At 42.5% G+C, this 25,265-nt stretch overlaps 1 protein-coding gene across 3 annotated transcripts in view; it reads left to right on the plus strand.

The window, feature by feature from the left end:
- Nucleotides 1–25,265, plus strand: part of ITGAE (integrin subunit alpha E) — a 136,244-nt gene that overhangs the window by 67,368 nt on the left and 43,611 nt on the right. For all 3 annotated transcript variants that reach the window (XM_033921420.1, XM_033921422.1, XM_033921421.1), the window contains 2 exons: nucleotides 6,184–6,317; nucleotides 13,203–13,351. In XM_033921420.1, the coding sequence (XP_033777311.1) occupies nucleotides 6,184–6,317; nucleotides 13,203–13,351 (283 nt within the window). The remainder of the gene's footprint in view (nucleotides 1–6,183; nucleotides 6,318–13,202; nucleotides 13,352–25,265) is intronic.

The raw sequence follows: 25,265 nt of genomic DNA on the forward strand, positions 1-25,265 counted from the left end.
GGCATTATGACTTCAGGCTTCTTGCTGACAAAGCTTCTACTGATACATCCCATCATCTGCCTTGCTTTAGATGAAGCCTTCTCCACTTGATTGGCAGTTTTCATGTCTGCACTGATGATTACTCCAAGGTCTCGTTCCGCCGAAGTACAAGTTAAAGTTTCTCCATTCAAGGTGTAATTTCTGCATGGATTACCGCTACCGAGGTGCATAACCTTACATTTTCCAGCGTTAAAGCCCAGCTGCCAGGTCGAGGACCATCTTTCCAATGTAAGCAGGTCCTGTGCCATACTATCCTGTAAATTACATTCCCTTACTATATTGCATAGTTTAGCGTCATCGGCGAATAATGTTATTTTACCCTGAAGCCCCTGAGTCAGATCCCCTATGAATATGTTGAAAAGGAGTGGGCCCAGGACTGAACCCTGCGGTACTCCGCTGGTCACCTCCGATGTTTTAGAGAGGGTACTGTTAACCATTACCCTTTGAAGTCTTCCACTTAGCCAATCATTGACCCAGGTAGTTAGTGTTTCTCCTAACCCCATCGATTTCATTTTGCTCAACAGCCTGCGGTGTGGGACGCTATCAAATGCTTTACTGAAATCCAGGTACACGATGTCCATAGACTCTCCCAAGTCTAGCTTCCTTGTCACCCAGTCAAAGAAGCTGATGAGATTAGATTGGCAGGACCTACCCCCGGTGAATCCATGTTGATTGGGATCCCATAGATTTCCCTCAGACAGGATCGTGTCTAATTTGCGTTTAATTAAAGTTTCCATGAGTTTACACTCTATTGATGTGAGACTCACCGGTCTGTAATTTGCAGCCTCTGTCCTGCAACCCTTTTTGTTTCTGGCTATAAATTATTTTACATTTTCTATCAATCCATCTATCAATTTTACTTGCCATCAACCTGAAGCCACCTTAAAGTTGATAATAAGTAAAATGTTGTCAGTTCTTAGCACTGTTAGACTGTTGGTTTAATCAAGTTTTGACAATGAACATTCTATGTTGCAACCAAAATTATAAAACCACTCTTCCGAGATCGTATAAAATGTATCTGGCTATATGTGGATGGCATTTTGGCAAATTGCTGACTGTCTTATTTTTGATGCAAGGTGTGTAACCTGCAAGGTGTGGCAAGTACGGCTCTGGTCGTCATGCTGAGCAGACTGGGTGGACAGTGCCGGACTTTATCTACTGTCATTTACTAAGTAATCCTGAAAGACATCCATGGCACTGCCTTAAAGATCGAAAATCTAAAAGACACCCATCATAAATATATATCATGTATTTATATGACAATGTGCTCAGAGGTATTGCTGAGGAGACCACGATGTGGAGTAGTGCACCACATTTGTTTATCTGAACATCTTCTCAATCAAAACACAATTTTCAGTGCTCGAAAAATGAAAAAAAAAAACTGTTCAGTGTTGACAAAATAAGAAAACAGTGCACTTATATCATGTGTCGACTTCAGGGGTCCTGATGCATTTTGTCAAAGCTGCCTCAAAATTATGCTTTAAAATTTGGGCTCCCGTACAAGAATATTGTGACTCTGACCTTTGACTTATGTCCTGCTTAGATTCTTGTCTTTCAGTTAACTATGTAGCTCCTTTTGCTCTTTCTGTATGTATATATTTGTGAAATTTTGGATGGGTCTTATCTGCTAACTAGTAGGGTGGTTTATATCATAATGCTACTATTTGACTATTATGCATTATTTCTTGCGCAATCAAATGTATTTTGGCATATGCATACTTCATGCTTTCCTTTTGAAGACGCTGTTTTCATTTTATGTATATTTACTAAAATTCAGTAAACTTGTTGAACTAAAAAAAAAGCTACCTCAAAAGACCTGTAGAATAGCTGCTTCAATATAAGTTCAGTCTTGGGGGGGGGAACATATGACGATCTTCAAAACTTGAATGCTAGCTTAAAAACACACTTATTCAGATTTCATGGAGACTCTGGAGGGTACCTCATCTCAAAAACTTGCAAAACATCCCTGCCGCATACCAACTTCCTCCTTTGTCCACAACACTGCAAACCGGAAATGACATCATTAAATGGAATCAGCTGGGACCAAAGCTGAATGGTTAAGAACTGAATGGTAAAAACAAAAGCCAAAATGCCCATAAAGGAATGTGATGCAAAATCAATGTAAAAAAAAGCCCACCATTCCACTTCCCTGTTCAGGCCTGATGGAACCACCGTCTGCCACCTATATATCCATGATTGCTCCTTTTTCCATAATATTGCTGGCAGGTTCCCACCATGATGTAAACGCGGTGCTTCTAATATAAAAAATTTCAAATCTTCTTCAGTATGTGCCTTTTCCAGCCAGTGTTGAAAAAGTGAAGCCATGACATCCCCACGACGGATTTTACCGAGGCGCGCCATAATTCGTGTCTTGACTGTCTGGGCTATATACCCAGTATATAACAGAGGGCATGAGCATTTGATAAGATATACCATTCTCGAAGTGTTACAATCAGTTCTGTAACACAATGGTGTTCCCAATGACACTGGGGATGCTGGATAGATCTAGCTGAGATGGCATGATTACAACAGTACAATGGCTGCACGTGTCATGTCCCCCGCGCATACATCAATCTTCTCCTGTGGATTCTCTGAATAATATGAATAGATAAGCATTTTTCTCAAGTTTCTCCCCCTCAAAAATGCAAACCTGGGCGCGGAGTGAAATACCTCATAATGTTGCAGGACAAACCAATGCTTCTTAATAATCCATTTAATATGGAAAGCCTGATATAAAACACACACTAAAGATGGTTCTGTAACAGCAGTGGCCACTGTGCGTACAGCACTCGCTTTATAGGCCCATCTAATAACAGCACACGGGTATCCCCAAATCGCACCCACATATCTTGTGCTCGATCACAAAATTCACTCACTGTAGTGAGTGTACACTGTAGTGAGTGTACACTGTACACTGTAGATTGTGTAGATCTACACAATCTCAAAAAACTGACCCACAGGCAAGTTCTTCCTTAAATGTTTGGGATAGTTACTGTCAAATTGTAACAGATTGTTGCGATCGGTGCTCTTCCGATATATTGTAGCGATGAATGCAGAATCCTTCAATGTGATGTTAATATCCAAAAATAAAAATATAGTCTGAGAATGTATGGTGGCTGTAAATTACAAATTGGGATTAAGCCACTGCACAAATTGTTCAAAATTGTCCATAAACACCAGGAAGATGTCATCAATGAAAAGTTTCCACACATATACTGTTTACTATCAAAATATGATGATGCATATAGAAACTTGTCCTCAAAATCACTGACAGGCTAGAGAGGGGGCCATAGTGGGGCCCTTAATTTGCATATAAAATTGCTGGGTTGAACATGAAATAATTCTTGTTCAGCACGATTTGTGCAATGATGAACAAAAACTCAACTCTCTCATGGGACATTGATAAGGCTGTTAAGTGATGTCGAAGGACTTGTATGGCCTGGTCCTGTGGAATATTTGTATATAAAGCTGTAATATCCAAAGTGGCTAGGTAAGAGTTGTCAGGCCATCTGTTAAAGACTCCAGCACATTAATCATATTGGTTGTATCCTTGATGTATGAACATGCCTTGGGCACTTCAGATTTTAAGTAAAAATCTACAAAATAAGATAGAGGCTCTAGAAGCGAACCGATGCTCAACATTATAGGTTGTCCCAGAGAATCCAAGATGTTCTTGTGAATTTTGGGCACTGGAATGATTGGATAATCTTGTCTGAGAAATTTATATTCCCTGTCAGAGATGACACCTGATTGCAAAGCTTGTAGCAAAATATCCTGTATACCAAATGCGGTGTAGGATCCTGTGTTAGCTGTTGATAATACACTCTATCCAATAGTTAACAATTGGCCTCCGCTACATATTTCGGTGCATCCAAGATGACTATACTGCCTCCCTTATCAGCAGGCTGTAGAACAATGGAGGGATCTTTAGCCAACGACCTTATAGCTGCCCATTATTCCACAGAGATATTGCATTTAGTTTTGAACTGAGATCTCTCCATGTTTCATCTTCAATCAAATTTTGAAAAACCTGTAGATATGGGTCTACAGCTCCAGGAGAATTCCATGTGGATGGTCAGGATGAAGCCGGTACATACGAGGGATCTTGTTGCTGATCTCTAAAGTACAAAGCCAGATTGCCTTTTCTGAAAAATTTATATATGCTGACGTGTGCTTAAGGGATTATAATGAGCCTGAGGGACAAACAAACCCTTGGCCAACACAGAAATCTCCTGGTTCGTGAGAACTCACTGTGATAAATTGAATATGTTGGATGCATTCACTGTTGGACACACTTTTCTTTGGTTGGTCTGCCCCTGCTGCTCCTGCCGTGGGCAACTACTGTAAAATTTCATGAAAGCATACATGAGGTGGCGGGCTCTTGAATGGAACCTACCGTCCCTTTTGATTCTTCTGAGCTTTTTTCATCTGTAGATTCTCCCAATGACTGGGTATAGATAACTTTCTTCGATGATCGTGTCCTACAATTGTGATCCATCTACGGATACACAAACCCCTTAACATAATCATTAGCATCTCTCCGTAATTTGCTGACTTTGACCTTCTTCAGCTCATTCTTAAAATCTTCCATTTGCTTATTGAATGCTTGCAACTGTGAGACAAAACTGTTTTCAGGGCTCACCTGTTAAAACTCAGTGAATTTGTTGGTATATTTAGATCGGTATTGTTCCAGTTTTGTTTTAGTGATAGTTATAATAAGAGGCATTAAATCAAGCGAGCACTTATTGAGGATGGCATTCCATTGTTCCAAAAAAGTAGGATTATCCAAAAACAACTGTGGTTTGGTTCTCATATGGAGGCTCCAAGCGATACACTTGGACCGACAATACTCATCCAAAGTAGCCACATGTAATTTCGCACGAATAATGTGCTTTTGTAAATATGCTAGTTGACCCCAGTCTATGTTTATATATTTTGTATCATCTGAAGTGAATAAATGGAAAGTTGATAACAATTCCTCTGCTTGTTTATCAGTAAATGAAAGGAATGAATCCCATCCAGACCGGATTTTTGGTTTGAGCACATTCACTTGGCAGTATTTAGTATTTTGTTTTCCCTACATTTTTTTTTTTTGAGGGGTATACTGCCTTATTGATGCCTAATGTAGACATATGGGAAACTTCCAAAATATAGAACCCACTATGAAAGAATGTCAGAAAAGTGCCAAAAATATATTCTTTCAAAAATTATATATAAGAGAGTTAATAAGGGACATGTGGCACAAAAAAAAAAAAATCAAATCAAAATATAATAATAATTATTGAGTGAAAGAGAGTCCTCAGTAATCACAACTCTAAATAGAGTTGACACAAGTTAAACCCGAAGCAAGTAATGTTTTTGATACATCCCCAGATCTCTCTTATAGTGAAAATACGTGAAATATGTGAAACAATGAAAGTGAAGACTATAAATAAAGCCACAACTGTCCATTTCTTAAATCAATTATATATAGCATCCAAAGTCAAATGCATGAAAACTGTTCTTGACCGCAAAGCTGGAGCCAGAATCAAAAAAAGGGAACACAGTACTTATCTTGCATGAATGTAACTTGAAAGCGTGCTCAATTTCATTTCAACGGGGCTCCATTTTGGGCAGATAAAAACCCTCTTCGTCGGGAACCATGGCACTGCTAAAGTTCCAAAGTGAATCACCAGCAGGCAGCAGCAAATTGAAAATGGCGTTGAAAGAGACATACGGGAAGCATTCCTGGCATATGGGGGCAGTTTTCAAAGCAATTACCTAGGTTAATTGGCTTGCCTGAAAGTTGCCTCTCTCACCCTTATCAATCTGAAAGTCCATACAGGTTTTTTAGATTAGTGTTATATGTATTGTATTTTATTTTAAGCTATGTGGTCACTTCCCTTTGGCTTTTCATAGCAGATTATTGTAAGTGTCCATGTCTGGAGCTGCTCATTTGGTTGTATGTATTCTCATACCTTTTATTGTAAACCACCTTAATGTGTAGTCTAAAGGTGGTATATCAAGTCAATAAACCATATACCGTATTCTTTTGTTTATTGTAAACTGCTTTGAGTCAAAGATTTATTTAAGGAAAATAGTATTATAAGCATAATAGAAAAGAACAGAATTGAATTGATAGAGCTGCTATGTTTTGCCTTTTAGATCCAGGCCGATCATTAATCTCAAGGCTGATCTGACATTTATGCCGAATAAAGTGCCCATTGTATCAGTGGAACAAAAAATCAAAGCGAGCATCTGTTTCACAATCTTGTCCAATTTCAGTGAGAAAGAGCGAGGTAATGTCATAGGAATGAGCACCAGATTTTAGTACTAGATCAGCTGTGTCTTGCGTTTCTGCTTACAAGTCACTAATATGACCAGTCAGGTCTGAAACATGGATGTATTTTACAGAGACCTTGATGTTCAAAAGCTTTCTGTATCAGTAAGGCATGTTAAAGTCAGTTTTATCCCAGGACAAGCAGGCAGCATATTCTTAACGCATGGGTGACGTCACCGACGGAGCCCCGGTATGGACCTTTTTAACTAGAAAGTTCTAGTTGGCTGCACCGCGCATGCACGAGTGCCTTCCCGCCCGACGGAGGAGAGCGTGGTCCCCAGTTTCTTCGTTTCCGCGGAGCAAAGAAGACGCATGTGCTTTCAACAGCCGTTGAAAAGCTAGTTTCTGCCTTCCCGCTCGCGTAATTTTTCGTTTTTCTTCTAATTTTTCCTTTCGGATTCCCTATTTTTACTTACAAAAAAAAAACAAAAAAAAACTCGTCCAGTTTTCTTTATTTTTTCAGGCCGGCCCCGGCGGGGCCTGTTGCCACCATACAGGCCTCCGGATTCGATTTTGCGGAGGCCGTGTTTCCCTTCATGCCCCCTCAACCGGGCTTTAAGAAGTGCCAGCGGTGTGCACGCCCGATCTCTCTCACCGACCCGCACAATTGGTGCCTGCAGTGCCTGGGTCCAGAGCATCGGGCTGACTCTTGCACCCGCTGTGCTACGCTTAAAAAGTGCACATTAAAAAACAGGCAGATCCAGCAAAATCTTTTATTCGGTACCGGATCTGCCATGGAACCTGTTGCGACGTCGACAGCACCACAAAAGTCGGCACCCACGACGTCGACACCACCTGACCCTTCTTCGGGGTCGTTGGGCCCAGGTAAGCCGGCTAAGAAGCCTTCCACTTCCCTTGAGCGCCCTCCTGCCACAGTTGCGACACCGGCCCTCCCGGCACCGCACCGACCCCGCAAACGCTCCGCTCCGATATCGGTGAGTGCCTCATCATCAGCCTCCTCATCGCCGGAGCGTAGAGCGGCACCTATGGTACCGAAGAAGAAAAAAGCGGTACCGGTGCCCCCCCTGGATGACCGCATCGCGGCCATACTCCAAAACCAATTACAGGAGCAGCTTCAGCAACAACTCCAACAACTGTTGCTGGCACCGCACCTTCCGGTACGGGACCGGTCCGAGCCTCGCACTGTCCCATCGGTGTCGACCCCCTCGGTACTGATTAATACCTCCATGCCGGTGCTCTTGGCTGAAACACCTACAGTGCATACCCGTACTGCTGCCGACCCTTCCCGGTCCCAGGAACGACATCGGTCTTCCTCTCCCGGTACCGCCTCGGTGCGCTCAGGCAAATCTCTCTCAAAGACCTGCCATGCCGAGCCTTCCACACCGATGTCCAAACGTGCACACCCTGACGTTAGAGACCCAGACTTGTGGGAAGACTCCCCGCACGGTACCGAAGAGGACGCTTCGTCAACCGACGAAGAACCCTCCATGACTGATACCGCCTCAAAACCAGAACAATCCTCTTTTTCTAAATTCCTTAGGGAGATGGCAGCAGCTCTTTCCATCCCCTTAGAGTCCGACTCTAAAAAGTCTCAGGCTTTCCTCGATGCCCTAGACTTTGAGCAACCTCCCAAGGAATTTCTAAAGTTGCCCGTCCATGACATCTTACGGGAAACTTTCTATAAAAACTGGGAGACTCCCCTCACTGTTCCCGGGGCCCCTCGCAAATTGGATAGTTTGTACCGGGTTATTCCAATCCCAGGGTTTGACAAACCTCAATTGCCCCACGAATCCCTCCTAGAGGAATCTACTTTGAAAAAGTCTCAGGGTTCCAGTGTATATGCCTCCACCCCTCCTGGCAGAGAGGGAAAAACCATGGATAAATTTGGTAAGCGCCTTTTCCAAAATGCCATGCTAGCCAATAGAGCCAACAACTACACCTTCCACTTCTTCTACATGAAGCATCTGGTGCAACAGCTCTCCTCCTTACAGAAATACCTTCCTGAACGTAAGGTCCCTCTTTTCCAGCAACATATTTCCAGCCTCCTCCAACTCAGGAAATTCATGGTTCGCTCCATCTACGACTCATTTGAGCTGACCTCTCGCGCATCTGCCATGGCGGTGGCCATGCGACGTTTGGCATGGCTGAGAGTCTCTGACCTGGACATTAATCACCAGGACCGCCTGGCTAACGCACCTTGTCTGGGTGATGAACTCTTCGGAGAGTCCCTGGACTCAACAACCCAGAAACTCTCAGCACATGAGACCAGGTGGGACACTCTGATTAAACCTAAAAAGAAGACTCCACCTGCTCGCACCTACAGACAGCAGTCTTCATACCAGCGCAGGTTCTCGGCCAGACCTCTCAACCCGCCTCAACAGCAGCCTCGCCGACCTCGTCAACAGCATCAATCTCAGGCTCGCTCACAGTCTCACCAACCTGCCAAGCCTCTCCCTCCGTCAAAACCATCTCAGCCCTTTTGACTTTTTCCTCCAGGGCATAGCCAGTCTCCCACCATCATTGCCTCTTCCTCAGCCTATCGGAGGTCTCCTCCAAATCTTCCTCAGCCGTTGGGAGGTCATCACATCAGACCAATGGGTCCTCAACATCATTCGCCACGGCTACTCTCTCAACTTCTAGACTCTTCCACCAGACAATCTTCCCGTAGAGTCTGCTTCTCACTCCTCCCAAACCCCCCTCCTCCTGAGGGAGGTCCACTCCCTCCTTCTTCTCAATGCCATCGAAGAGGTGCCTCCGGACCAAAGGGGTCAGGGATTCTACTCCCGCTACTTCCTGGTTCCCAAGAAGACAGGAGATCTTCGTCCCATCCTCGATCTCAGGGACCTCAACAAGTGTCTGGTCAAGGAGAAGTTCAGAATGCTCTCCCTTGCCACGCTTTACCCTCTTCTCTCTCAACACGACTGGCTATGTTCCCTGGACCTCAAAGAGGCCTACACTCACATCCCAATCAATCCGACTTCACGTCGCTACCTACGGTTTCAGATACAGCACCGTCACTATCAGTACAAAGTGCTACCTTTTGGCCTCGCTTCATCGCCCAGGGTGTTCACCAAGTGCCTTATTGTAGTGGCGGCCTTCCTCAGGTCTCACAACCTCCAGGTGTTCCCCTACTTGGACGATTGGTTGGTGAAAGCACCTACGTCTCCACTTGTGCTACAAGCCACTCATCACACCATCTCTTTCCTCCATCTCCTGGGGTTCGAGATCAACTACCCCAAGTCGCATCTGCTTCCCACACAGCGACTTCAGTTCATTGGAGCAGTTCTCGACACCACACTAATGAGGGCGTTTCTCCCCTCCGACCGTCAACGGACCCTGCTCCACCTCTGTCGTCAAGTGCTCCTTCATCACTCCATTCCTGCCCGACAGATGATGGTCCTCCTGGGCCACATGGCCTCGACGGTCCATGTGCTTCCTCTGGCGCGACTCCACCTCAGGACACCTCAATGGACTCTTGCCAACCAATGGTCACAGACCACGGATCTTCTTTCTCATCCCATATCTGTGACATCGTCTCTTCAGCAATCTCTTCAATGGTGGTTGAACTCCTCAAATCTTTCCAGGGGTCTACTCTTTCATCTACCCCCTCACTCCATGATCATAACCACGGATGCCTCCCCCTATGCGTGGGGAGCTCACCTGGGAGATCTACGCACCCAGGGACTCTGGACCCCTCAGGAGCGTCAACATCACATCAATTTCCTGGAACTCAGAGCCATGTTCTATGCTCTCAAGGCCTTCCAGCACCTTCTCTGCCCTCAGGTCATTCTCCTGTGCACAGACAATCAAGTCGCCATGTACTACATAAACAAGCAAGGCGGCACCGGATCTCGCCTCCTTTGTCAGGAGGCTCTCAGCATCTGGACCTGGGCCACGGCCCGCAATCTCTTCCTCAAGGCTGTCTATATCCAGGGCGAACAGAACTCCCTGGCCGACAATCTCAGCCACATCCTTCAACCTCACGAGTGGACTCTGGACCCTTCAACACTCGACTCCATCTTTGCTCGCTGGGGCACTCCGAGGTGGACCTCTTTGCAGCGCCTCACAACCATCAGCTACCCCAGTTCTGTTCCAGACTCTTCTCTCCTCATCGTCTGACCCCAGATGCATTCCTGCTCGACTGGACGGATCGGTTCCTCTATGCCTTTCCTCCACTACCTCTGATGTTGCGGACATTATCCAAACTCCGCAGGGACAGGGCCACCATGATTCTCATCGCTCCTCGGTGGCCTCGCCAACACTGGTTCTCCCTCCTGCTTCAGCTCAGCTCCAGGGAGCCCATTCCTCTTCCTGTGTTTCCTACTCTACTTACGCAGCAACATCAGTCTCTACTGCATCCCAATCTGTCTTCGCTCCACCTGACAGCTTGGTTTCTCTCGGGCTGACCTCTCCAGAGAATCTGTCTCAGCCTGTCCGTCGCATTTTGGATGCCTCCAGGAAACCGGCCACCCTCCAATGTTACCATCAGAAGTGGACCAGGTTCTCCTCTTGGTGTCTACTGCATCATCACGATCCCACCTCATTAGCGGTGGAAACTGTACTGGACTATTTGCTCTCTCTGTCCGACGCTGGCCTCAAGTCTACCTCAATCAGAGTCCACCTCAGTGCCATCACTGCGTTTCATGAGCCTATCCTCGGAAAACCTCTCACGGCTCATCCACTGGTTTCCCGGTTCATGAGAGGCCTCTTCAATGTCAAACCACCTCTGAAGCCTCCTCCTGTCGTCTGGGACCTGAATATGGTTTTATCAGCCCTCATGAAACCCCCTTTTGAGCCTCTTGCCACAACTTCGCTCAAACTTCTCACATGGAAGGTGCTTTTCCTCATTGCCATCACCTCTGCCAGGAGGGTTAGTGAGATGCATGCACTGGTCGCCGATCCACCGTTCACTGTTTTTCACCATGACAAGGTGGTTCTGCGTACCCATCCTAAATTCCTTCCCAAGGTGGTCTCGGCTTTTCACCTCAACCAGTCCATTGTGTTGCCTGTCTTTTTCCCTAAACCCCATTCTCATCCTGGGGAACAGGCGTTGCACACGCTGGATTGTAAGCGTGCCCTTGCATACTACCTTGACCGTACCAGGGCTCACCGCTCGTCCCCTCAGCTCTTTCTGACCTTCGATCCTAACCGTCTAGGTCGTCCTGTCTCTAAACGGACACTTTCCAACTTGCTTGCTGCCTGTATTGCGTTCTGTTATGCTCGGGCCGGTCTCTCACTGGAAGGTGCTGTCACGGCCCACAGGGTCAGAGCTATGGCTGCTTCTGTGGCTTTCCTCCGTTCCACGCCCATCGAGGAAATCTGCAAGGCTGCCACTTGGTCCTCAGTTCACACGTTCACTACTTACTACTGTCTGGATGCCTTCTCCAGACGGGATGGACACTTCGGCCAATCTGTGTTACAAAATTTATTTTCCTAATGGCCAACCATCCCTCCTCCCTCTCTGTTAGCTTGGAGGTCACCCATGCGTTAAGAATATGCTGCCTGCTTGTCCTGGGATAAAGCACAGTTACTTACCGTAACAGGTGTTATCCAGGGACAGCAGGCAGATATTCTTACGTCCCACCCTCCTCCCTGGGTTGGCTTCTTAGCTGGCTTATCTTAACTGGGGACCACGTTCTCCTCCGTCGGGCGGGAAGGCACTCGCGCATGCGCGGTGCGGCCAACTAGAACTTTCTAGTTAAAAAGGTCCGTACCGGGGCTCCGTCGGTGACGTCACCCATGCGTTAAGAATATCTGCCTGCTGTCCCTGGATAACACCTGTTACGGTAAGTAACTGTGCTTTACTGGCACAGAAGCTCTGCCTCCGATGCTCAAAAGGGTTCTTGGGGGTTTTACTGATCCCGGTAGCAGCCACCGAGAACCCCATGGAAATGCATTACAAGGAGCTCATTAGTATTTAAAGGAGTACTCTACGTAATGCTCAAAAGGGACTGCCCACTTTTTTACGGGCAAAATTTTCTGACAGGTCTGGAGCTACTGGTAGCCGTGCATGTGTTGTGGGCCTATATGTCCAATACACACAACATACACCCAACAGCTATGTTCATAGTGTGTGGCGCAGTGTGTGGCGCAGTGGTTAAAGCTACAGCCTCAGCACCCTGAGGTTGGGGGTTCAAACCCACGCTGCTCCTTGTGACCCTGGGCAAGTCACTTAATCCCCCCATTGCCCCAGGTACATTAGATAGATTGTGAGCCTACCGGGACAGATAGAGAAAAATGCTTGAGTATCTGAATAAATTAATGTAAACTGTTCTGAGCTCTCTTGGGAGAACGGTATAGAAAATTGAATAAATAAAATAAAATAAAATAGGTGTAATCTTTTTTTTTTTTAAAACCCACACCTAAGCTGGCAGCTATTGCTTTCCCTCTATTGGCTCAGCTAATCTTGGCTCCAGAGCCGCAATCAGCTGGGCAGAGGGATAGCAGCAGGTAAAGGAGGAAGGAGCGGTGACATCAGCCTGCAGAAACTACTGGGCCTGCTCAGAAGAGCTGTGCCCACCAATTTGCTCTTCTGGGATGGCTCCAGGCACAGTTCCTCCTCCTTTTCACTATGCACAAACAGTATGCATATAATTTGCTTGCTATTTGTGCTGAGCATCACCCAATTAAAAAAGATCGCTCCCAGCCTGAAACTTATTCCTGTGTTCCCAGAGCTTTGCGAATCGTGGCCTGAGTCTCATGAAGTTTTCATTGTAGATCTGTTAGGGGCCAGGAGTAGAGAAAAGGGTGATGATGTTCAGACCTAGTTGATCATCATTTACCTTCAGTGATCCTTCCTTAATGCCACTAGAGGGGGCTCTTTATAGTTCTTTAAGGACCTGTGGAATATCTGGGAGGTTGATGTCCTTGTATTTCTTTACAGATATTCAGAAATCTTACATCGCATATAATCTGGAGTTAGATGTAAATATGGAGCAGAAACGTATTGCCTTTACGAACAGGAAACACACCGAAGAAAACAAACTGAGAATTGTTGAATTATTCTGTAATGAATATTCTATTATTGTCCTGGTAAGTGTTATCCAGGGATGATGCATACAGTATATTGCCCCTGGTTGTTGTTTTTTTTTTGTGGGGGTTACCCAGAAGTTATAATCAGGACTGGGATTCTGGTACTGTGTGTTTTCATTCATAACTACCTGGGATTTTTCTCCTACTTTGCAACCTCACCTTTTGAATCTGCAGCAGTCAGCATTTATTTCATCTCTGATCACTGTGGGCTTTTCTGTACCTGAATAGTTAGCAGTAGGACACGTGTGGATATAGATGCTGAACATCTGGGTTTTAGGGGACCACTGGGAGTTATCTGGGTACTGCTCATATTCAGTGGAGGTACCTGGATAGCTGCTTGGTTAACTTAGGACAGTCTTTTTTCTATCTTAAATTAATCAAGTAATGCTGTTGAATATTGGCAGAAGTTGGGTAATTCCCAGCTCCACACATACTCCACTTTCTGACTGCCCAGATAGCGCCGAGGCTGTTTGGCTTGATTATTTTAGCCTTAATATCCAGATAGATTCTGCTAAAAATCCAGGTTAGACCCATTGAATAGGAGTTATTCAGGCAGGAGCCAGTATTGACTCCTAGGGTCTGATATTCAAAGCACTTGTACGATTGACAGCAGGCATGCTTTTCTTTAAAACTTGCCAGTTATCATGGTGAGTTTGATGAGAGTATGGCACTGGAGTTCCTAGTCTCTCTTCATAGAAGGGTAAACCAAGATCAGAGTTCAATCCAGTTGACAAGTCAATTCAGTCCACATTTTTGGGTTTTAGACTCCAAATTTTTGCACTCATGAATTAAACCAGATTCCCCACATTCTGTTCTATGAAAAACTTTATTAAGGTCCAAATTATAAAGACAAGTATATAGCTCACAGTTTCAGGATAATATCCTTGCATCTCTACTTTTATTTATTTATTCAATTTTCTATATACCATTCTCCCAGGGGAGCTCAGAATGGTTTTCATGAATTTATTCAGGTACCCAAGCACTTTTTCCTGTCTTTCCAGGTGGGCTTACAATCTATCTAATGTACCTGGAGCAATGGGGGGATTAAGTGACTTGCCCAGGGTCACAAGGAGCAGCTTGGGTTTGAAGCCACAACCTCAGGTTGCTGAGGCTGTACCTTTAACTACTGCGCCATTCTAGAAATCAAAACGTAGTAAAAGTGAGCCAAGTATAGGACAAGGAAGCCATTGTGACATCACTGATGAGGATGGCTCAGGCATTGGTGGAATGAGGCATTGTGATGTCATAATGCCATCTCTGGCTATCAGAGGCTGAAACTTGTCACACTTTTATTTATTCAATTTTCTATACCATTCTTCTGAAGGAGCTCAGAACAGTTTACATGAATTTATTCAGGTACTCAAGCATTTTTCCCTGTCTGTCCTGGTGGGCTCACAAAGCGTAGCATGGGTTTGACCCCACCACCTCAGGATGCTGAGACTTTAGCTTTAACTACTGTGCCACACTCTCATTGTTGTCTCTGTTAACAGCTGAAGCACAGCACTCCCTTATACTGGAAACATAGCTCCTCACCCTTCATTCAGAGCTGTTACCACCATCATAAATGCTTTTCACTTCTCAGTGCTAATACCAGCTTAAAAAAAATCAAGACAATGCTTTTTTTTCACTCCACACATGTGGAAAGAAGTTCCCAGATCTTTCAGGTACACCAAGGAATAAAGATAAAGTACTTCTTGTTTTTCTCTATCCACAAACACCGATCAGGTTTAGCTTTCTTTCAGCCATTCCTCGTCATGCTTTCCTGGCAATACCAGGAGTCTCCACAGCGACCTTTCCATAAATGCTAGCACAGATTTAACTCTTCCTTTAGTCACCCCTCTTTTCCTGGGCTGCTGACCTCCCCTTTTCTCCAAATGGACTGTCCGCATCTTCTTAAGCTCCCTAGGGCTGTTTTAACTCCTTCTGACTCTCCTAGGGGCCATTATGTACTGCCTTTCAAACAGGGTAATGGTGCCTGATCTTTGCTACTTCCCATCCACTTACACTTTCCCCCTATTGCAGAAGTGGGCAACTGCAGTCTTTGAAAGCTACAACCCATTCGGGTTTTCAAGATTTCCCCCAATGAGTAGACACTGCCTCCATTGAATGCAAATAGACCTCATGCATATTCATTGGGGAAATCCTGAAAACCTGACTGGGTTGCGGCCCTCGAAGGATGAGGTTGCCCAGTCCTGGCCTATAGGATTGGGTCTCTCAGGGCTCTAAAATCTCCTCCCCTTTGTGGGATTCTAGCCTTTGGGCTGTAAAATCTCCTCCCCTTTGTGGGATTCCTTTCTGTAATCTTGTGTAAGCATAGCATACATATATAATACTTCGAAGGGCTTTAAACTAGGTAAGTCGGGGGTGGGTACCCACTTTTACACCGGAGCAGTAAGTAACAATCCTGATGTGGAGAACCAACACTACGCTTCTAAGTCTGAGGTAAGTACCCTTATTGCAAAAGAATCGCTAGGAGACACCTTGACTCAAATGGGGGGCTCACTACAGGAGGTTAGTAAACAGAAAGAGTGGAGAGCTATGTATGTTAACGCACACAGCCTAGGGAATAAATTTCTACAACTAGAAACAGAAATAGTTAATGCAGACCTAGACATAGTAGCAATATCCGAAACATGGTTCACAGACTCTCATGGGTGGGATATAACTATACCAGGGTACAACCTGATTCGACAAGACAGAGAGAGTAAATTAGGAGGTGGGGTAGCACTTTACATCAAAGAGAACATTAAGACAACCAGGATCACGAATGTCAAGTAGGCGGAGAAAAATGCCTGTACCTTGGTGTGATATACAGACCTCCAAGACAATCGGAGGACAAGGACGCAGAATTAATTGAAGACATTGAGAATATCACCTTACGGGGGGAGGCTGTACTATTAGGAGACTTCAACATGCCTGATGTAGACTGGAACACACTATCAGCGACAACTTGTGATAACAGGAGGATATTAACGTCCATGAAGGGAGTACGGCTCAAACAAATGGTACTAGAGCCCCACTAGGGCCCAGGCCATCCTGGTCCTGGTACTTACGAATGGGGAAAGCGTCTCGGAGGTCTCGGTGGGAGAGACACTAGCCACCAGTGACCATAACATGGTATGGTTTAACCTTAAGAAAGGCTTCCCTAGATCACAAACAAAAACAAGGTACTCAATTTCCGGGGCACTAACTTCGCACGCATGGGAGATTTCGTCTATCAGACGCTGCAGGTTCAAGAAGTAACTAATAATGTGGAAGCTATGTGGTCAACCTTGAAATCGATCCTTCATGAGGCAACTATCCGCTACATAAAATCGGTAACCAAACAACAAAGAAAAAAAGAAACCCCAATGGTTCACAGATGAGGTATCGTACCTCGTCAAGGAGAAGAAAAGAGCATTTCTCTCATACAAACGCACGGGGGAAAAAGAAGCAAACATTGAATACAGGAAAAAGTCTGCAGCGGTCAAAACAGCAGTCAGGGAGGCCAAAATTAGTATGGAAGAAACTCTAGCGAAGAACATTAAGAAAGGGGACAAATCCTTCTTCAGATACATTAGCGACAGGAAAAAGAACGCAAACGGGATAGTATGCCTTAGAACACCAGACGGGAATTATGTAGAAACAGATTCCGATAAAGCCAAACTACTGAATGATTACTTCTGTTCAGTCTTTACCTGCGAGGCACCAGGGCACGGGCCTCGGCTAGAAGCAAAGCAAAGCATGGAAGACCCATTTCAGAAGTTTGAGTTCACACCAGCTGATGTTTACAGAGAACTGTCAAGACTCAAGGTGAACAAAGCCATGGGACCGGACAATTTGCACCCAAGAGTGCTAAGAGAGTTATGTGATGTTTTGGTGGAATCGTTAGCAATACTCTTCAATCTCTCCCTAAGTACGGGGAGAGTCCCCCTGGACTGGAAAACTGCCAACGTTGTTCCTCTGCACAAAAAGGGTTGCAGAGCGGAGGCCGCGAATTACAGACCAGTGAGTCTCACATCAATAGTGTGTAAACTCATGGAAACTCTACTTAAAGGGAAATTAGACACGATATTGGATGAGGGGAATCTGAGGGATCCCTGTCAACATGGATTCACTAGGGGCAGGTCATGCCAGTCCAATCTCATCAGCTTCTTTGATTGGGTGACAGGAAAGCTAGACTCGGGAGAGTCTCTGGACATAGTATACTTGGATTTCAGTAAAGCTTTTGACAGTGTCCCACACCGTAGACTATTAAACAAGATGAAATCGATGGGGTTAGGTGAGAAACTAACTGCATGTGTCAATGATTGGCTGAGTGGAAGACTTCAGAAAGTGATGGTCAATGGCACCCTCTCTGAGACATCGGAGGTGACTAGCGGAGTGCCGCAGGGCTCAGTCCTGGGACCATCCCTTTTCAACATATTCATAGGGGACTTGACCCGAGGGCTTCAGGGTAAAGTAGCACTGTTCGCCGACGCCGCCAAACTGTGTAATATAGTGGGTGGAAGCAATCTCACGGATGGTATGACGCAGGATCTGATCAAGTTGGAAAACTGGTCCTCGACATGGCAGCTGGGCTTCAACGCTAAGAAGTGTAAGGTCATGCATCTCGGCAGCAGAAATCCATGCAGAACATACACCTTGAATGGAGAAACACTAGCTAGGATTTCAGAAGAACGGGACTTGGGAGTGATCATCAGTGCAGACATGAAGGCTGCCAAACAAGTGGAGAAGGCCTCATCCAAGGCAAGGCAAATGATGGGATGTATCAATAGAAGCTTCGTCAGCCACAAACCTGAAGTCATAATGCCACTGTATAGAACCATGGTGAGACCTCATCTGGAGTACTGTGTGCAATTCTGGAGGCCACATTACCGTAAAGATGTGCTTCGAGCTGAGTCGGTCCAGTGAATGGCCACTAGGAAGGTCTCCGGACTCAAGGGTCTCTCATACGAGGAAAGACTGGGCAAATTGCAGCTTTACTCTCTAGAGGAGCGCAGGGAAAGGGGTGACATGATTGAGACTTTTAAGTACGTCACAGGTCGTGTCGAGGTGGAAAACGATATATTCCTTCCCAAGGGACCCTCAGTCACAAGGGGGCACCCGCTCAAACTCAGAGGAGGGAAATTTAGTGGTGACACCAGGAAGTATTTCTTCACAGAAAGAGTGGTAGATCACTGGAACAAACTTCCAGTGCAGGTAATCAAGGCCACAAGCGTGCTCGACTTTAAGAATAAATGGGACATCCACGTGGGATCCCTACGCGGGTCGAGCAGCACTCAGACTTAATGGGGTGGGTCAGTAGAGTGGGCAGACTTGATGGGCTGTAGCCCTTTTCTGCCGTCACCATTCTATATTTCTATGTTTCTCCCTCAATATTCGCGATTTCAGCAATCGCAGTTTTGATTATTCATGTTTTTTAGCTTGCTGGCTCCAACCCCCAAATTACATCAGCTTACATAGAGAAATTGCTGATTCCAAGCATTTACAGAGAAAATCGCTGATTCCCAGCACTTTCTTCAAGTTTAAGTTTATAAAAAATTTGTTTGACCGCTTAATCCAACTTCTAAGCGGTTAACATAATAAAATTACACAAAAACAAATTAAACATATTAAAACAGGGAAGACAAATGACTTACTCAAACATACAGCAACAAAAGGGCAGATGGGGAGGAACTACAATAAGTATAGGATAGATAAGTCATAAAGGCTAAAACAGTAGGTTAGGTGAAAATTTGTCGAAAAAAAGAAAGAAAGTGGCCGTTTAACAAAAAGCGTCTCGGAATAGGAATGTTTTTAATGCTATTTTAAATTGTTTTATATCTAATTCATTACGGAGATTTATAGGTAGTAGATTCCAAAGTGAAGGGACAGTGACAGCAAAGTTGTTGGTGCGTAAAGTATTAATTGATTTTAATGATGGTATAACTAAAAGATTTTGAGAAGTGGAATGAAGGGATTTTGTTGTTACGTACGGAATTAAAAGACTGTTAATAAAATCAGGTTGGTTATTCATTTTAGTTGTAAATGTTAAAAGTAAAATTTTATAATTCTGTATTCGACTGGCAGCCAGTGAGCGTCGACTAAAAGAGGGGTGAGGTGATCATATTTCTTTGCCCTGCTAATGATTTTAATAGCGGTATTTTGAATGATCTGCAATCGTCTGATCTCCTTGAGTGAATTAGAGTTTTCAATGCGGCTGCTTCCAGTAACTTGGAAAGGAAACGAATCATTCTTAATCTATAGAAACATTTCTGGACGACTGTGCTGATATGAGAATGATATGAAAATTTGCTGTCAAGAGTAACGCCTAAAAGTTTTAAAGTTGAAACAATTTTAATGTGAGTAGATTCAAATTTCAATGGAGCCTGAAGTGTTGTACCTTCTTTTAACAGAAAGATCATTAATTTGGTTTTATTGATATTCAATTAAAGTTTATTGACGTCCAACCATGTTTTAATTTTTTCCAATTTGTGATTAATGAGAGCTAATTCTTCCTTATTATTTAAATCGATAGAATGGAGAAGTTGGACATCATCCGCGTAAGCAAATGTAGTGAAACCGATAGATTGTGAAACAGTCAGAAGAGGTGATAACAAAATATTGAAAAGTAAATGACATAGTATAGATCCTTGCGGGATTCCGTATTTGCATGACATGTATTCACCGTGTTTTGCCTCTCCTTCAGGAATAGGCCAGGTCTCCCACAATGCTATTTGCGATTTCACCATATTCACAATGGTTTTTAATAGAAAACAGCGAATAACATATGGAAAAGTTATTCCCGGGTTTTCTGTATTCGCGGGTCTGTTAATCACCTATCACAGTGAATACGGAGGGAGAAGTGTAGTGTAGTGTAATAATGCAAATGCCCTAGCCAAGCAGCTAGGTGGCTCACAACATTCACAGTGGAATCCATCTGACTGTATTTTAAATCCATTACAGATGTCTTTGAAAACCGCTCTGAATTGACTCCCTATTCATTAGTAGTAGAAGCTTCCAATAAAGATAAAGATTTTTCTTCCCTACAGGGGTTCTAATCCTATCCTCAAGTTTCAAGTTTAATAAGGATTTGATTGATCGCTTAATCAGAATTCTAAGCAATGTACATATCAATAAAATTACAAAATTTAGGGAACAATACAACAAATGAAAAAAACTAAATCTTGCAAGACTAATTATAAACTAACATTACAAACCCATTAAAACACAAGGAGAGGTAGGGAAAGGAAATACAAATTGTTTGATAGTAAGTTCTAGTAGGCCACAGCTTCCCAAATTGTAGGGTGGGACTGCAATACGACATAGCTTTACATATGTGCATCACTATTCTGCATTCCAGGTATATTTGGCTGTGATCATGGGTCATGAGCACAAAAAAGATTGATAAGCATTGTATTAGGCTAACAGGGACCAGTCTTACTCATCACACTATTGTGTCTGGATCAGTAAGTTTGAAATTAGAGTGGAATTTGGGACAGGATTAAAAATAAAATGGGGAATGGTGAAACTCAGCCACTTTTCATCTAACACGCAGAAAGCAGAAATGACTTTAAGGGGGTAATTTTCTAAGGAGCTGCAAAGTTTATGATGCTAAGAACACATACAAATGCTGGTCTGTTAGTCATTTGCACATGTAGGTGAACACTTAAATTGTAAATGACATCTTATAACATGCCTTAATTCTTCAGTTAGATTTTAGTAGTGCCTTTGATCTAGTAGATCATGAAATATTGTTGAGTTGTTTAGACACAATAACACTTACAGGAAGGGTCGGGAACTGGTTTCAAGGTTTTTTGAAGAAAAGATCTTATCAAGTGATTTGTGACGGTAACTATTCTCATTCATGGAACAACCCATCTGGTGTGCCCCAAGGTTCTCCGCTATCGCCTACCTTACCAACATCTACATTTCCTCTTTAGGACATTTATTACAGAGTTTAATTTTATATATACGCAGATGACATTTCTATCTTAATCCCTCTAAATAATTTTACCACTGAAATTTTAAACCAGATATCTTCTATTATGACTCAGAAAGAACAGTGAACAGGGGGCGTGGCTTTGGAGCGGAACTAAATGGCTGGGTAGTGGAGTTGCTCTGTGAAGACAAGCTATTTGACAGAGATCATAGCCAGAAAAAATTCAAATTTCACTCTGAAAAGTGAGGTAGAGGTGGATAATGGCTTCGGGAAAGCAAAACAAAAATTTGGCGGCGGGGAGCAGCTCAGGAAGCGGGAAGCGATCGAAACTTGATACGGCTTCACCGATGTCAGTTCCGTTGCCGCCGGAGGATGTAGAAAATAAAGACATAATGAAGGAAATACAGGCGGTAAAGGAAATAGTATTGGAATGCGCTAAAAATATAAAAGAAGTAAAAGAAGAGGTGGTATGTTTATCAAATAAACTGCAAGCAATGGAATTGAAAGTGGATCAAATTGAGAAAAGAGTGGAAAAGTGTGAGGAGGAAAGTATAAAGCACATGGAACACAGTAAGGAAATTGAAGCACTGAAAAGGGAGCTGGAAGATTTGTCCAATAGGGAACGAAGGAGCAATTTAAGGGTGCTTGGGGTCCCGGAGGGAATTGAAAAGTCGGATCCGATTGGATTTTTGATTAATTTTTTGCCCAAGGTTCTCCCGATGCAAAACAAGTTTCCATTGGAAATAGAACGTGCACACAGGGTCCCAACGAGATTATCAAACAGCCAAAAAGGACCACGTCCACTGATCTTTAAGCTACTTAGATATCAACAGGTAGCTGAAATAATTAAATTAGCTAAAGATAATAAAAACTTAAAGTGTCAGGATTCAAAGATTTACATAGTGCCTGACTTTGCCAGAGCAACGGCACAAAAGAGAAAGCAGCTATTAGACCTGAGACCACAGCTGAGAAGTCTGGGAGCTAGATATGGGCTCATATACCCGGCAACTATGCGGGTCACTTATAAAAATAAAACTTTGAATTTTGATACTGCAGATAAACTTAAGGAGTTTTTGGAGCAGTGTGAATCACCAATGGCTACTTAATAGAGACTTGGATGGAAGTATTTGTGTTCTTGGTTGAAATGTTTATTTTTGTTTGGAAATTTCTATGTTAAAGGAAGAAAAAAGAAAAAAAAAGAGTTAATAGGATTCTGAAGGCATGGCTGCAGTTGGATTTCAAATACATTCCACATTCTATCTTGTCATGAGGCAAATGGAATGTAGCCTGCAAGAGCATAAGAGATGCAATATTACAGACCTTTTAAAGGACAGAGGTTAATAAGATGGATTGTACTAACTTGCTGTTTGGACAGACAGACTGAGAAACGATAGAGGATTGTGCAAAACAGATTGAAGGAAATAAGTTCTAAATAGTATTGAGAAGATAAGCAAGAGGACATTAAATAGAATGGATCTGCAAGCAAGATGAGAGTTAGACTGTGACTTTGTAAGCCTTACAATTTTCATTTGCATAAAAGGGGAAGTCAGCTGTGATATATGGAATAAGACATTGTAATGGAAATTCTCTAAATGCAGCAGAGGATTTTTTGAAGATGGTTCTGGTATATAGTTGGCCTGACCTTAAAATAAAAATGACAGAGCTACGATGGTCAAAAAAAAAAAAAAAAAAAAAAGGAACAGGGTTTGTATATGTAGAATGTGAAGGATCTATGATTGGCACCACAAGTTTGAAATTGTGGTCATTGTAAATCTTTATGCAAAACAATTGGAAAGGAGATTTAAGGTGGATCAAAAGATGAGACTGAGAATGTATAAACAGTAGTGTGAGAGGATAGAATTTGATATGGATCTGCAAGCAAGAGGAGATTTGAAATGAGACTTTATGAGACATATAGCATCTTATTACAAGAAAAGGAAATTTGTTGTTATGTATGGACTATAGTTTTAAAATTGCAAATCTATTAATGCAACAAGAGTCATAATATTGTTGTTTGGGATAAAAATTGGTCTGAACTTAATATAAATAATGGTGGATATACGAGGAGATTAAAAAAAAAAAAAAAAATTAATTAGAAGTTTTGGTAAAAGCGAAGGATGTAGGAAAGTTTGGATGTTATAATATAAAGCATATGATATAAGAGAATGTTGTAAATGGAGTGGAAATTAAAAGGGTAGGAAATATGCTAGTGTGGAAATGGGTATGGAATGTTAGGAGGGTTATGTTAAAGGGATAAAAATTGTTGTTTTGGGGAATTTATTGACTTTTTGAATAGGAAAAGTTAGGAAAAAAGATTTCCATTATATATTTAATAATATTTAAAAGTGATATTTAACTTGAGGGAATGTGATGTAATCTGACATGAAAGATGGATGTGGTTTGGATGAATGTAATTTTAAAATTTGGTGTGATTATTTATGTATTTCAATAATATCTTAATGGAAATGAGTGAGTAGAGAAGGGAGGGTTCATGAGAGATGGGGGAAAGGAAAGGAAAAAAAAAAAAAAAGAGGTAATCCTTGATAAAGAAGTCTTGTGTGATAAAATGATATTCATTTTAATATGATAATGATCTGGCTAATGGTTTTAAAATTATAAATATAGCTTGTGGGGAGTTTATCTATTGCCTAGTCAAGGTGTGCGTTTCAAAGTTGGCAAGTAATTTAAGGGAGGGATGGGAGGGGGAGGGGATTAAGAATATGGGAAGGGGTATAGGGGAGGGGATGGGTTCTAATAATAATTTTAAAAAGGGGAAAAGAGGTTATAATATTGATGTGAAGAATATTATTGATTATTGTTTTGATTTGATATAATGACTTTAAAAATTTTTTCAATAAATGTTAATGGTCTCAACCACCCGATAAAAAGGAAAAAAGTATTGCTATATTTAAAAAAACAAAATGCGGATGTCTATTTCATACAGGAGATTCACCTTAATGGAGATGAATCAAAAAAGCTAATTGGTAATTGGGTGAGAGATTGCTTTTTTGCACCGGCGGTGGGGAAAAAAGCTGGGGTAGCAATTTTAATAAATAAAAAATGTTCAGCAGGATTTAATATGGTGAAAGCAGATAAATTAGGAAGATGGGTGCATGTGAACATGAGTATGGGCAATAATACTATGGCGCTATTTAATGTGTACGTACCTAATTCGAATCAAATTGAATATTTTAAAACTCTACAACCAATAATTTTACCACTAGCTGCTAATAATTTGATAGTAGCAGGAGATTTTAATGCTGTTGTGGACCCTTTATTGGATAAAAAACCTAGTAAAATTTTAAAATCTTTAGGGTTGGATAATTTTATAAATTCTTGCAATTTAAAAGATATATGGAGAATTCTTCATTTTAATGATCGAGATTTTTCGTTTTATTCACATGTTCATAAATCTTTTTCTAGAATTGATTATATTCTTGTTTCTGATGGGCTAATACAAGATGTTACACAAGCCTCTATAGAACCAATAATTTTATCAGATCATGGAGGAGTGTGGATTTCTTTAAATTTTAATGACCCGGATAATGGTAGGCCTGTATGGAGATTTAATAATGCATTGCTTGCATATCCAAAATTTTGTGAAGAATTTCAATTAAAAATGGATGAATATTTTCAAAATAATATTACAGAGGAAATATCTACAGAAATAATATGGGATGCTTTTAAAGCAACGATGAGAGGGCAAATTATATCATTTTCAGCTTATTCTAAAAAACAATTAAATAAGCAATTTACGGAACTGGAACACGAAATAAAAGATTTAGAATTAAAATTGATTAATAAGTGGGAGAATTCTACGTTGCAAACTTTATTAAAAGCAAAATATAAATATAATGAGATTTCTTCTAATTTGGCTAAAAAAAATATTATGTGTCAGCAAGCTTTGTATTATGGTAGTTCAAATAAGGCAGGAAGATTATTGGCTAATTATCTTAAAGTGAAAAAAAGAAAGATGAAATTGAATGCAATAAAAGATGAAAAAGGTGAAAC

This window comes from Geotrypetes seraphini, chromosome 15 (assembly GCF_902459505.1).
Source record: "Geotrypetes seraphini chromosome 15, aGeoSer1.1, whole genome shotgun sequence".
Lineage (NCBI taxonomy): Eukaryota > Metazoa > Chordata > Amphibia > Gymnophiona > Dermophiidae > Geotrypetes > Geotrypetes seraphini.